The sequence below is a fragment of the Acinonyx jubatus genome, chromosome B4 (assembly GCF_027475565.1).
Source record: "Acinonyx jubatus isolate Ajub_Pintada_27869175 chromosome B4, VMU_Ajub_asm_v1.0, whole genome shotgun sequence".
In the NCBI taxonomy this organism is placed as follows: Eukaryota; Metazoa; Chordata; class Mammalia; order Carnivora; family Felidae; genus Acinonyx; species Acinonyx jubatus.
In genome coordinates this window covers 63495847-63510706 of record NC_069387.1, presented here as the reverse complement: position 1 = coordinate 63510706, position 14860 = coordinate 63495847, and the positions used below count along the sequence as shown (strand labels likewise).

The following is a 14860-nucleotide window of genomic DNA, read 5'->3' as shown; positions in this document are numbered from 1 at the left end:
TGTTCAATAACTGTTTGACCCCTAACCTACACAGACATAGGGGTAATCCCTACAAAACTGGGATCACATACACACACATGAATATTAAACAAAAAAACTGAATAGAGACATTGGCAACAGCATACCAGAAGAGAGACAGATTTTATAGATTTAGTATAAGCAAGTTACTAAACAAACGAAAGTAACCAAAGCCACTTTCAGTGGGGGAAAGCAAAATCTGGAGTTGCTACAATAGGTTATCTAAAATGTCCAGTATTCAACAACAACAACAACAACAACAAAAAAGAGACATTCAGAGAAATAGTAAACTGTTACCTATACTGAAGAAAAAAAGGCAATCAAAAGAAACTGTCTCTGAACACAGATACTGGATATGGGCGACAAAGACTTCAGCGTAGCTATTATAAAAACATTCAAAGAATTAAAGGAAATTGTAGTTGAAAAACATGAAAAGTGTAACAATAATGAATGCACAAATAGCAATTTTCAAGGAGGAAACAGGTGTTATAAAAAGAACCAATGGAAATTCTGGAGTTGAACCATACAATAGCCGGGATGAAAAATGCACTGCAGGGACTCAACAGCAGATTCCAGATGGCAGAAGAAAAAATCAGAGTGCCTGGGTGGCTCAGTCAGTTGAGTACCAGACTTTGGCTCAGGTCATGATCTCATGCATCAGGCTGGCTGCTGTCAGCACAGAGCCTGGTTCGGATCCTCTGCCCCTGTCTCTCTGTCCCTCCGCTGCTCACTCTCACTGTCTCTCTCAAAAATAAATATTAAAAAAATGAAAAAAATGAAAAAAATGAATTCAAAGAAAGATTAATAGAAATTATACAATCCGGAGAACAGAAAAAAGACTGAAGAAAAATGAATAGTCTCAGAAACTTGTAGAATAACATCAAGAACACCAACATATGTGTACTTGGAGCAAATTATTTGAAGAAATAATGGCTGAAAACTTCTCAAATTAATTAAAAAAAACCCTACACATCCCAGAAATTCAATCCTAAGCAAGATAAATATAGAAAGATTTACATTAGATACATACTGTTGGAAGAAAAAAGCAAAGAGATAAATTTGAAAATAGCAAGAGAAAAGCAATTCAGCACATACAGGAAATAATATAATTAATAACTTCCCATATGAAACAACAGAGGACAGAGTACAGTGAATGACATTCATTTTGTTGAAAGAAAAAAAAACCTATTAACCCAGATTCTGTATCTAGCAACACTATCAATTCAGTAGTGAAGAAAAAAATAAAGATTTTCCCAAAAAAAGACCAAGAAAATTTGTTACTATCCAATCTCTGCCTTGTAAGAAACATTTATCACTTTTCTTTTAAAATTTTTAAAGTTTATTTATTTTTGAGATACAGAGAGTGTGTGTGTGAGCAGTGGAGGGGCGGAGGGGAGGCACAGAATCCAAAGCAGGCTCCAGGCTCTGAGTTGTCAGCACAGAGCCCGATGTGGGGCTCAAACTCACAAACTATGAGATCATGACCTGAGCCGAAGTTGGATGCTTAACTGACTGAGCCACCCACGTAACCCAAAATATTTAACACCCTTTGTAGAAAGGAACTTACTCTAGAAATGGTAAATATATGGGTTAATAATTTTTTTTGGTACATTTTTTCTTATATCCTCTCTTCTTTCAAAGATACAAAATTATACAAAATAATAATTATATCACTGTATTATTGAATTTAAAACCTATATAAAGGTAATGTATATGATACTAAAAGCATGGAGCATGGAGGAACTGAGCTACGATGGAGCAAAATGCCTGTATTTTATTAGAATTAATATTAGCATTAACCTGAAGTAGATTGTGGTAAATTAAGATGCATATTATAATTCCTCCAACAAACAGTAGGAAAAAAACATTTAAAATTTAGAGGAATTAAAATGGTAAATAAAAATATTTGTATAGCACAAAAGAAAGCAGAGAAAGAGCAGCAGAATCCTCACCCCAAGGACCTTATGTGATCTCAAGAATTCCTTTTCAACATTTAAACTATCAAGTTATTAACACCTTTGACTAGAGAATCAAATAGAAATCACTATGGAGTTATCTAAAATATGTTATCCAGGTTTGGCACAACTGAAAAAAAGTCAGGACACATATGTAAAGTCACATGCATACACACACACACACACACACACACACACACAGAATAATAATGTCTGCAAAATGTCAGGTTTATGGCAATCATTTTTTATATTCATTGCATCATCTCAACCTCTGAAAGAAAGCAAGAGAGTCACAGACCCGAATGGGAAATCACTTTGTAAATCCATGTGAATCTTTATAAAAGCTACACTCTCCTGGTCTCAAAAGCAAATGGAGAATTTACTGCTCAGCGCATGGCATGTGCTCGATAAATACATTAATTCTGCATAGATGATTTTTACATCATTCAGAATAACATGGAATTTGGTGGTCTCAGACAGATGTCTCAAACTAAACCTTAGATCTAGAAGACCTTATGATTTGTATAGGAAAATAATTCAGAGCCTTGAACAAGAGTCCAATTACCTGAATTTCTTCAACTACTGATTTGAACTGGGGGATACGCTCTGTCATGTTTTTAACCAATTCCATTGCATTATCAAATCCTTTCACATATTCTCCATACATCTTAAGGAATGGTGCCAATTTCTGAAGGATGTCACCAATTCTAGGGGTAGTTTCCCTGTATAAAATACAGAAACAAGTCATTAAGATTTCTTATAGAGTAAGTGAATTAATAGGACTTCAAATGAAGTGATCACTGTGTATACACATTCTTTGCTTGATCAGATCCACCTTGCTATGAGATTGGTAGAGAATAAAGCAGCGCCTTTTTTTTTTAAGTTTATTTTTGAGAGAAAGAGCACGAGTGGGGGAGGAGGAGAGAAAGATGGAGACAGAATCTGAAGGGGACTCCACGCTCTGAGCTGTCAGCACAGAGCCCAATGTGGGGCTTGAACTCACGAACTGTGAGATCATGACCTGAGCCACCCAGGAGTCCCTGAAGCAGGACCTTTTTAAAGGGACTTTAGAGTGAAAAACTATGGAGTTTTTAAAGCTCCAGATTACCCTGGAATCTTGTCTCCACTAATCAAAAGATAGTTTAGAGAGCAGAGATGAAATCCTTTTAAACCAAAGCTAAAAATGTACCACAACTTCTTTACCATACAAATTTAACACAGATGTTTGGCTATAGCTCTGTGTAGCATTGTTGTTTCCATTTATAAGCAAATAACACAGCATCTAATATGACTGCCTTAGACAAATCGTTGGCCATCTATTCCTCTTACCATTCTTGCATTCGTTTTTCCAGCTCTGGCAATAGGAATTTACTATGGAAGACATTTATTGATGAAATATTAGAAAAGATTTTATTCACCATCTCTGCTGAAAATGAGCCTCGATTTGCTTCTTCCAATAATTTGCAGTAAAATACCTGAATAAGAGAATAAAGCAAATGTTACTTCAAATTTACTGGTTAACCACCTAGCACTGGGCTAGGCATAGTGGGCTCTTAGTAACTTATTGAATGAAAAAGTTCATGAATCAAGAAATCAATCATTTTTGAAATGGATGAGTATATGCTTTGATTGAGAAGAACCAGGAGTTAGAATTAGAAAAGTTGACTCTAACTTAGGCTCTCCCTCCGTTTTGGAGATATTAACCTCTTCTACACCAGAAAATTTCCAATTGAGGTAAAAGGATTTACTTCTATCTATTTAGACATGGAAGGAAAATTTTATCTAAATTAATAATTTTTGGTGGTATTTTTCACTCTTCTTTATGTTTTGAATGACTTTGACAGTACTGTCCTTTATTGTAATTTGTGGGCCTAAATCTCACTTTCCCTATTAAAACTGTCTGCCCTCTTGGGAAGGGAGGCCATCATAATTTAGTTCCCACAGAAGAACAGGTGCTTAATATCTGGCCAGTGGATGAATAAAAGAATATTTCAGTTCACAGATGTTTACTTGCTTTTTAGTAAGTAATAATGCAAGATAACTTAAACACTTATAAAGGGTACAAAGATCTTCTCCTGTACATAACAATGGTATCTTAAAGATACTTTTTAAAAAACTGCACTCTTAGCTATTCTCCACTATGGCTACTATACCTCTTAATTGCCATTCTGTTAAATGTAGGCAGAAGGAAGTCTGTTCCTTCAAATGTCCAGATGGTTGTTAATTTTCTAAATTCACCTCCACTGCATTTTCTTGGGAGGCAAAAAGAACACAAAATCATGTCCTTAGAGACTCCAACAGATAGGATATTTTAAGTAATTAAGACTCTAAAATTCTAAAAAGGTCAGCAACAGTAGCTGACAAGCTAATATGGCTAAAATAACAAAAAAGAACGAAGACAAAAAAACCACAAAACTTGTAAGAGGAAAAGACATGTCTCCACAATAGGAATACTTAACGTTTCTGGTCTGTATTCCCCTGAGGGGAAATTGTTTCAAACATACAAACACATGAATTGACTGACTTACAGTGAAATTCTTTGGAAAGTGAGTGTTTAAGACACAAACTCATTATTTCAAAGGACAGAAGCCTTAATGTGGCCCCTTAAGGCTCATCTGACGGGGCCATAGTCCACTCTAGGAACCAATGATAAGGAGGCATACCCAGGATGGCCTGTTCCCATGAAGTTCCAGTTTTCCAATGACAGAAGTGAGATAATTCTTCTTATAGTTAGTACTCAAACATGGCAACTTTCTCTTCTAATAAGAGGGGTCTATCTGAGCAATTTACCAGTTATCTTGTTCTTTTATCACTAAAACAATATTAAGAAGCCTTAATAATTTTTAAGCGATTCTTTGTAATGTATATTTAAAATGATACTCAAGGCCCCAACATGACGAAAGTACAAAATGTGATAAAGTACTCTGAATGCCATTTCTAACAAATATTGACTGTGCAACTTTACGCCAGGCACTATATTAGATGTCTCCTACAAGCTTGAACAAGTGAACGCTCAAAATGCCTTCTGGCCCTATTACTCCATCAATTCAGATGACTCACATGGGTCTGAACAGCACATGAGACAAACAGAATCAATGACATATTCATGCAGGCATTAGAATCACCAATCTCTTATTTAGATTATAATGGGAACATGGCTTTAGGATCATAATAAATGGTCACGAAACAGACTAGTGTTTAGGGATGAAAGATAAAGGCATTTTGTGACTCATACAGAGAGTCCTTGAATCTGCTTTTTATGAACTGAAAAACCTTTATGTCTAGTGCATTCACTGACAAAGCTAAAAATCCTAAAGATTTCCTTGAAGAAAAAGCTTTCACTGGCAAAAAACAGTTATGCCCATCCAGTAGTTTCTAAAGCCCCTTTACTAAAAATGATATATGATGCCAAAAAATAAAATAATCCTGAATGGGAAAATATTACCTTATCTAAGAGGTCAAGTCGGTTGACATAAGCTCTTTCTGTAAGCAAAAGTTCGTTGGCTATTTTGTGAAGTTTTTGTTCATTAGTTTCCTAAAAATAGAATAGATATCCACATATTAGGAAATAAAACTTAGACAAGACTTTTCAAGTAATAAACACCTTATCAAATGGTCAAAACAGTTTTCTCAAGCTTGTTAGCTACCCAATTCCTTTCAGCCATGAAGGACCACCCAACCAGAAATGAACAAAATTAAAAATAAGCATTCTGCTAGATTTAACCTATAACGACTTCTTTAGCTTCTGTCAAAATCAACAGTATCATCTATTTTGCCCTTGAAACACCTTTTATGTTTCTCAGACACTAAATTTGGCTCATTTTCTCCCTGTCTCTCTCAGGCTACTCTTCAGAAATGATTTCAACACTCTTTCAGATAATTTGTCTAATTATTAGCTCTATGCATCTAACTTTTTGCTTTTTTAAAAAAACATTAGGAAAAATTTCAATCATATATGAGTAAAGAGTAAAATGAACCAGCAAATATCTATCAATGAGATTCAGTAACTATCAACTCATTGTTAATATTGTTTCATCTATGCCCTCCTCCTCTCTCTACCCATATTATATAAATTAAAAACAAACATTTTATTATTTCCTCAGTGTATGTTTACTTGGCCCCTAAATGTATTTGTAGAGCTTTGCTAGTTCTGTGAGAATGGGAACACTTTTTTTCTCGGTAACCTGGTAACCCTCCGGTCTAATACAGTGCTTCAATAAAATACTGGCGTTTGATAAAATATTGCTGAATAAATGAATGAGTAGCAATCACACATTCCTATTGGTGGACATTTATTACCACTCTGACATGCTGTCAATGCAAGACCAAACTCATTTTTTCAGGAAAGCCTCCATCCTATCACCTCCCAACTCCACCCCACTGGAACTTTACCAGCCTGGCAATGGTTCCATCCTTTTCCAGTCATCTGCCTTTGGTACCTTGAATCACTGTAAACATAGCTCCCTGCTATAAAATCCAGCTGGCTACGAATGTCTACTCATACTATGTCTTTAGCAACCATCCCTTTAATTCTCATCACTGCCGCCTGGTTTTGCTCATACAGTATCTCAAACCCAGGCTAATCAAGAACTCCCGTTTTGATGTGATTCTACTACTTTTTGGCTCTAACCCACCTTGTATGCGGTTGTATAAGCAATCTTTCCAACTCTGCTTTGCCAAGATCATTCTACTTTCCATAGAAAGAAAACGTTTAACAGCCCTCCTTTCTTTTTTTAAATTTTTTAAAATGTTTATTTATTTTTGAGAGGGAGGAGAGAGCACACGTGTGTGAGTGGGGAGGGGCAGAGAGAGGAAGACACAGAATCTGAAGCAGGCTCCAGGTTCTGAGCTGTCAGCACAGAGCCCGATATGGGGCTCAAACCCACGAGACATGAGATCATGACCTAAGCCAAAGTCGGACACTTAACCAAGTGAGTCACCCAGGTGCCCCAACAGTCCTCCTTTCACCAGTGGGATAACAGCCAGACTATGTATAATTCAGGGCTGTTCAAATCTCATCTCTACTCATTGTCTCAGACTTTTTCCCATTGTATCTTTGCAGGCACCCTTCCCTCCAAACACATGAATCTAACCCACCATTATCCAAATGTGTCCATGGTCATTCCCAAACCTTTTTTCTTTCCATCCTCTCTGCATGGCATATATTCTTGCTTTATCTCTCTCAGTATTGAAGACATACTTTTTTGGGGGGGATGGGCTGCTGAATTTTTATTCCTTGTCCATGGAGCCTTCTTCAACTACCCAGAGCTCTTGAACTTGGTCCTATTAGAACTCATTTTCTATTTTATACATCTGTTTGTTGAGAAATTTCTACCTAGCTACTTTGCTGAAGTACCCTTTTCATTGTAGGCAAGTGCGAAGCATAGTAAAGGTTTAGTAATAACTCTGCACCAAAGGAGAACAAAGCATATTTCAAACCAGTGCCTAGTTTGTGTAAAGGCTACATTTAAAACTGTGTATAAAATGCTATTATACTGTATAGCATGCTTCATCGTGTTCAACATATGAGGTTACCATGTTGCTTATTACAGTAGCACTGAAATGAAGTATTTTTATGTGAAGGCTTTAGGTAAAGTAACATAATACTGTTAAAATAATTTGTGGTCTCAAAAATACTGAAATAAAAACTATATTGTCATTAAATCCCGCAGCTAGCCAAGGTTTTGGTTAAACGATCAATTCAGGGTAAAGTACTAGCATTGTTGTCTGTCTGTTTGACATCTTTTCCCTTTATTTCTTAATGATATCCAGATTTGGTTAGTATATCTACCTTACTACTAGGTGGCCTTCCCTTTGGAGAAACTATCCTCATTCCCCAGATCAAAAGGTGGGTCTGAACTGGTGTAATAATCAAGAATATACAGTGATTGGTTCAAGAACCAATGAGACATGAGGGAATATGCACTAGGACTTTCTACTCTTAAGGAAGAGCCATAGAAAAAGAAATTTCTCTTCCATGCTCCATGTAAATAAGGGTACCTGTAGACTTGAGTGCTATGGGCAGCCACCCCATAACCACAGAGATGAAGTTAATAAACTTCCTTATTATTTAAGCCAGGTTGAGCGTTACTGGTGTTATTTGTGTTAGAAGCATCCTCATTGATATGGAAAACTGAAATACTATGAAACATGGGGTATATTCTGCACGACTGAAAAAGTCTCAAGTAATTTTTAAACAATTACTACTTATAGAGGAGAAAATAATGAGCTGAAAATGTGACTTCCAAACCTATAATAAGAGAACACAAATATATAGTGAATATATAAGAAATATATCAACATTTCAGAGGAAGATAAATGTATATTCAACATACTCAAAAGAAATACTGACCTGCATCAATACTATAAGGCATTTGTGTTTTTGTAAGCCAGATTTATTGATATATGACTTACAGTAGTAAGGTTCACCCTTTTTTTTGGTGGATAGTTCTAAGTGTTTTGACAAATGATTAATATAATCATATCACTACCACAATGAAGATAAAGAACATTTCCACCAAAACTGAAGTCTCTATAGTCGGTCCCACCCCTCTCCTATTACCTGCTCCTGTTAATAATTAGATCTGTCCTTTTCCAGAAGGTTGTATAAATGGAATCACACAGTATGTGCCTCTTGAGTCTTGCTTCTTCCACTTCTCAAAATGCATTTGAGATACATCCATGATGTCATTAGTATTAGTGACTTGTTCTTTCCAAGACCTTTGTTTTATTCGAATAGTGGTACTGTATCTTTGTGACTCACTCACTTTCATATGTTCTGATTCTGGTTTTGACAAATACCTTTAAGGAAAACCATCCAGCAAAGTCTGTGCCATGATAAAATAATACATCCTTTATGAGTCAGAGAATTCATTAACCAACAAGTCAAACTGTCTATCATTGCCATGCAATGAAGTCACTCCTGAGGTCTTCCACATCCTACAGGATCTTAAATCAGAAGCTTATAATAAATGGTCTTCTGCTGACTCTAAATCTACACTTTAGCTGAATGTGGCAAATTGTGGGTATCCTGGTCATATTTTGCAAAATCCAAGGGAGAGACCAGCAGTTATTAGCAAAAGCTGTGTCCTTCCACACAGATGGTCTTCTAATGTTAGGTCCCTGACCTTGCCAAAACCAACACAAAGTTAAGCAAAAGTAAACTCGCTGACATTCGGTTTAATCACTTGCACACAGGTTTGTGAAAAGTTACTAAGGACTTTTGTGGTAGAGGTGAGGAAATCATGGACCCAAACAATAATGTTGCCATAAGAACAGCTAACGATTATTCACTGACTGCTTGTTATGCACCAGATGCTGTTACAATTATTTTATATAAATTGACTAATCTTTACAGTAATTCTATAAAATAGGTACATTATTCCTGTTTTATTGGCAGCACACACATACAACAAAATAAAATTTCAAGGCTTGGAAAGGCCAGGTGACTTGCTCTAAGTCACACGGTTGAAAGGTAACTGAATCAGATTCCAATCATCTAAGAGAGCCTGGGCTTTTAAGTCACTGGTCAGTAAATCTTTGGCTCTCGCTCGAACTCTTCTCTGCAACAAACAACAAGACTATAAAAAGTGCCTGCAAGGGTTTTCCCTTCCCAATTTTCTTTTGACTAACAAAATACAAGCTATCCACTTAAAAATGAAATGTGGTATCTACTCTGCATTTTAATGTATATACTCTTTCTCTAATATAAATTCTGTTTATGGCAGGCTTTTCAGCATTTTGGTAATAATCATCAGGTAAATGGGGCGCCTGGGTGGCTCAGTTGGTTAAGCGTCCGACTTCAGCTCAGGTCATGAGCTCGCAGTTCGTGAGTTCAAGCCCCGCGTCGGGCTCTGTGCTGACAGCTTAGAGCCTGGAGCCTGCTTCAAATTCTATGTCTCCCTCTCTCTCTGCTCCTCCCCTGCTCATGCTCTGTCTCTCCTTCAAAAAATAAATAAAACAATAAATAAATAAAAACATAAAAAAATTAAAAAAATAATCATCAGGTATTGAAGATTCAGTCATATTTGATATAACGATATGATGGCTTCTAACTTTAAAAAAATTAGTTACTGAAACTCATCTATGAATTACATTTAAGGAGAAATACAGAATCTATCTGCATGCCAGGGGCTCTATTACTCTAGGAGATAGTTTTTTTTTTTTTTTTAAGGTTTGTTTATTTATTTTTGAGTGGGGGGAGAAGGGGCAGAGAGAGAGGGAGGGAGAGACCAAATCCCAAGCAGGATCTATGCTATCAGTACACAGCCCGATGCGGGGCTCGAGCTCACAAACCATGAGATCATGACCTGAGCCAAAAAGTTGGATGCTTCACTGACTGAGCCACCTAGGTGCCCCAAGACTTATGCTTAAATAACAGACAAAGTTGTTTTAAAATTGCTGGTACATTAGAGATGTAGGCTGGTATTTTTTTTAAATAAAAAGTTAAATAGGTAAAGTTAATGTTGTTTCTTATTATTTGCCACTTCAAAACTATGTAACTGCTACTTTTGTGCTTAGCACTTCACTAAGTCATATATTCTTGTGATTCTTTGGAAAATAGTAATGGCTACACAATATTGATTTAATAAACAATCCTATTTGCCTCTACTGGAACCTAATACACAGGCTTGACTCTTTAAAAACAATCATAAATATGCTATTACAAAAGCATCTTACCTTTGATATTCCTCTATAATATAAAGATTTTTTTTCACTTGTAAATGACACTATGTTCCTATGTTGAAAGCTGATTCTCAGAATATTGCCTCAAATAAAGATGCAATAGAGTACATCTGAACTATTGAAACTGAAAAGATAAAATACACACTTCTTACAGTAAGAGATTACACAATTTACTTTTCTCTGCTTCTTACACTTGCTTAATGCACTTCCTAGGTTAGGACTGTGCACCTTCACACCCCCAGTGACCTTCCAGTAGAGAGCTGCTCCATTCTCACTAGGCTAGATTCAGCCTGGTCATTAGTCAGTGTGCCTGCTGGCTCATGAATGTGCTACACTGTCAGTTCTGCCTCCTCATTTACAGATGTCACCAGCTCCTACGGCTCTTTTCAGACCTTTTGGCATGACTCTTCCATATGGCAGGAGCCCCAGACAAAGAGCCCCCACGGCAGCTCACAGACTTCGTTTATTGGATAGGCAGAAAATGCTCATGTGGAGCCAGAGATTCATTCTTCAAAATCTTAGTACCATACGCACTGCCACATGTCTCAGAACCACCAAGCAGGGGAGCAGACATTTTGGAAAGAACTTCATAAAGGTTAATAAACAATTAGAGTTTCCTACAAGATGCTTTAAGGGCAAAAGCTTCAATTACATAAAAATGAACCAGATACCGACATCATGCTTTATTACTCTTCAACTATGCTATTTAACTTTTCAGTACATGTTCTCATGATTTCATTTTAATCAGGAAGAATTTTTTTTCTAAAAATATGGAATCAAAACTACGAAAAGTTCTTATAGTTTTTTTCATATATTCATTACAGGTTATATTTAAAGTAATATAAGTTATTGGGTTTCTTGGTCCTGGGAGTTTCTACCTATGTTTGCTACCAATTAATTAAATTCTACCCTGCAGATGGAAGATGTAGCTTTATATGAATACACATGTTTCTGCTTTCCCTGAAGTCCATTCTTTCATAACAAGATGAGTCAACTTAGGAAATTAACACTTGATTCTCTACCACAATTCATGAGCTGTATGAAAATTTTGATATGTCATTTTTAATGTCTTCCATGTGGCTCCAGGTGATAATTTAAAATTAGATCACAATAATATTTGAATGTTACATAACTGTCCTATCATCTCAAAAAGCATCTTAAAATCTCTAACTTGTGTCAGACACCTTCATTCCAATAATCCATAATTCTATAGAGTTCTATAGATCCTTTCTTATTAATACTAAGGAACAGGGAAATCAAGGGAAGGTATCACAAGTGAGTGATAGTGACAGCCCTATTTATTGAGTACTTACTGTGTGCTAAGCACTAGAATGTATTTCACATGAATTAGCTAATGGAATCCTCATAATACTCCTGGGAAGCAGGCATCATTATCCTTTCACTTTAAAGATGAGGATGGGTAAAGATCATTATCCTTTCACTCTTAATGAGGATGGGTAACCTGCCCCAAATCATATAGCTAAGTAAGTGACTCAGCCAGGATTCAAATCTAGGTCCGTGAAAATAAAGTTCTTGCTCTGTCACAGCCTCGTAAGGAAGAGAACTCCCTGGGGATTTGCAGGACAAGAAAATGGAAAGGTAAGGGAATAAAACACAGATTTTGTGTTCAATGAAGATCATGTAATAATGCCATAATGAAGGCCATATGTTCTCAGGGAAGATTTGTAATCAGCAAGTAATTTATCACCAGGTTCACATTACAGGAAAAAGAATACCCACTACGACCCATGCACATTATTCCTTTGCCAGGGCTTCATTATAGAGTATCACAAGAATAAATAGTCTATTACCTTAGCATGATCCTTCAGGAAGCTTTGGGAGCAAAGTCCAAGCCTACTTTCTTTCTTTCTTTTTTTTTTTTTTTTTTTTAAGATTTTATTTTTAAGTAATCCCTATACCTAATGTGGAGCTGGAACTCACAACCCCAAGATCCAAAGTCACACGCTCTACTGCCTGAGCCAGCCAGGCACCCCCAAACCTACTTTTGACCCAGCGACAATGTTTTTCCAATCCGATGTCCTCTATTCTATTTATTTAATTCTAAACAGGAGAACAGGTGACTGAGAGTTTAATCTGAAGGTTTACATTCTATCTTTTTGAGATAGGGTGGGAAAAGGGCAAAATAGAGCTCACACTGAGAAGGACAATTTAGTTACTTGCACAAGATCAGACAGGAAGTAAGTGGTAGCAAAGAGAGAACTCTGTTCTTCTTATATCCAATTTAGTATACATTAAATTGTCTTTTGCCTTTTGCAGAAATTAAAGATCATGCATCAGGAAGAATATATGCTCACAATCAATAACTGAATTAACCTATCTCAAATCTAGGCAGAGCATCAAAGTAATTAGGTCACTTATAAATATTTCTGATGATAATTCCCTGGAGTTAAAACCTTATGCATATAAATGAGTGCATTATGTGCTAATAACCTATGGGCCTCAGAGGAGAGAAACAAACAAAATATAAGAAACCTGTGTTAAAAAGGAAGCGTCAGCCAAAATGCCCTCTGTGCCTCCCACAAAGGAGCATCTCACTTTAAAACAAACTGGTAGGTGCTGGGACACTCACTTGGCAGGATATACTAAACTCTGGATCTATTAAGGGACATTTCAGGTCATGTGTCTGTTTCCCTTGAATTACAAATGAGGAAACAGGATTTTACTTTTATGCTTACTTAACATATATATAGCTCACATTACGTTTTAAGGTACTGTTCTAAATCCTCTACAACGATTTGATGATCTATATGCCTTGTAATAACCTTGTGAGGTAGGTTCTTATTTCCATGTTGCAGATGAAGAAAACTAAGCTACAGAGAGCGTTTGTGACCTGCTCGAGGTCCTACAACTGTAAGTGGCTAACGTGGGCTACAAACCTAGAGACTCTGGTCCTTGAGCCTGTCTTCTTGACTGGTTATTGTATATTGCTCTTTTTATTTTTATTTTATTTTTAAGCCACATATGATGACTGCTGTGTTTTTAAGATCTGACCTTTCCATTTCTCTCACACCCATGCCAAACAGCATCGTTAATATGCATCCTGACCTCCACGCACCTCACTTTCCCAAACCTCCTGGTTCATGTCAACATTCTGTTAAGCCCCACCACTGACTGTTATCTTCTTGTTCTCTTGGCACTGTTGACTCGCAGACCGCGGCTCACTCCCACTGCCAGTTCCATCTTCTCCTTCTTGAGTTCCAGGTCACTCAGCAACGCTGGGGAGACTGCTGATTGTGCCCACTACCCTTGACCTTGGCCCTCAGAATCTTAGTCACAAGTCACCACAAGGGCTTTCTCCACTGTCCTCAAGCTCCAAGCCCCACCCCTTGAGGCTGTACCTCTTTCACTGAGTTCCAGACTCCCTGACTTCTCAATTTATGCTAATGGGGAATTCATCCTCTTAGCCTTGCTCTGAATCTTGATTTAATCTTTGAGTTCCCTTTTTCCCTTGCCTCAAGATATCTTATGTAATGATCATTTATCTCAATCCTGTTTCAGCTGTTTCCTCTTTTATTTTCTGCAGTGCCTTGCACATAGTGTATGTGCAATATAAACGTAGTCTGTTTAATTTGATTACCCAGGTTCTCTGAGCTAGTTTGCTATGATGTCCAATCCTCATAAGCTCACCAATAATCCTATGTCCCCCTCCCCCAAACCCTGTGATTCTCATAACATTGCTCTCTTTTCTTTTTCCTCTCATACAGCTATGTTCCCCTTTTGATTCTGTTTGTGCTCTCCAGGGCTCAGTCTTTGCCCTTCTTCCTGTTCCTGCACATTCTATTTTGGCAGTATTAATCACACCCTTATGTACATCCTCTTACATTCTTACCCTCTTTCCTGAGCTCCAGACCCACATTTCCACTTGCTAATTAATAGCTGCAAATGGATGTCCTGCAGGTGTCATAAACTCAGTAGTACAAAACTAACCTAATTAGCAAGTCTACTCCTTCCCATCATTCCAAACACAATTGCTTTCCTTCCTGTCTTCCACCTCAATTATTAACATGTTAGGAAACCAAGGCCTAGCAAATTATGTTAAAATACCATGTCCGAGGTCACCTAGCTGGTATGTGATGAAGATTGGGTTTGAAGTCACCTCTTTTAATTCTAATGTCTTTATCCTTAATCAATACACCATAAAACCTCCAGAGTATTCATTTTTTGAGTTTTATTTGAGTGGG

The 14860-nt window shown here is 36.9% G+C and overlaps 1 protein-coding gene across 4 annotated transcripts in view; it reads right to left on the bottom strand.

The window, feature by feature from the left end:
- Window positions 1-14860, bottom strand: part of FGD4 (FYVE, RhoGEF and PH domain containing 4) — a 241886-nt gene that overhangs the window by 62107 nt on the left and 164919 nt on the right. For 3 of the 4 annotated variants that reach the window (XM_027035873.2, XM_027035875.2, XM_027035872.2), the window contains exons 5-7: window positions 5419-5508; window positions 3303-3448; window positions 2539-2695 (exon numbers count right to left, since the gene is read on the bottom strand). In XM_027035873.2, the coding sequence (XP_026891674.1) occupies window positions 2539-2695; window positions 3303-3448; window positions 5419-5508 (393 nt within the window). Of the gene's footprint in view, window positions 1-2538; window positions 2696-3302; window positions 3449-4126; window positions 4226-5418; window positions 5509-14860 lie in introns of those variants that run through there. The other variant, XR_008300202.1, reaches the window with a different exon arrangement.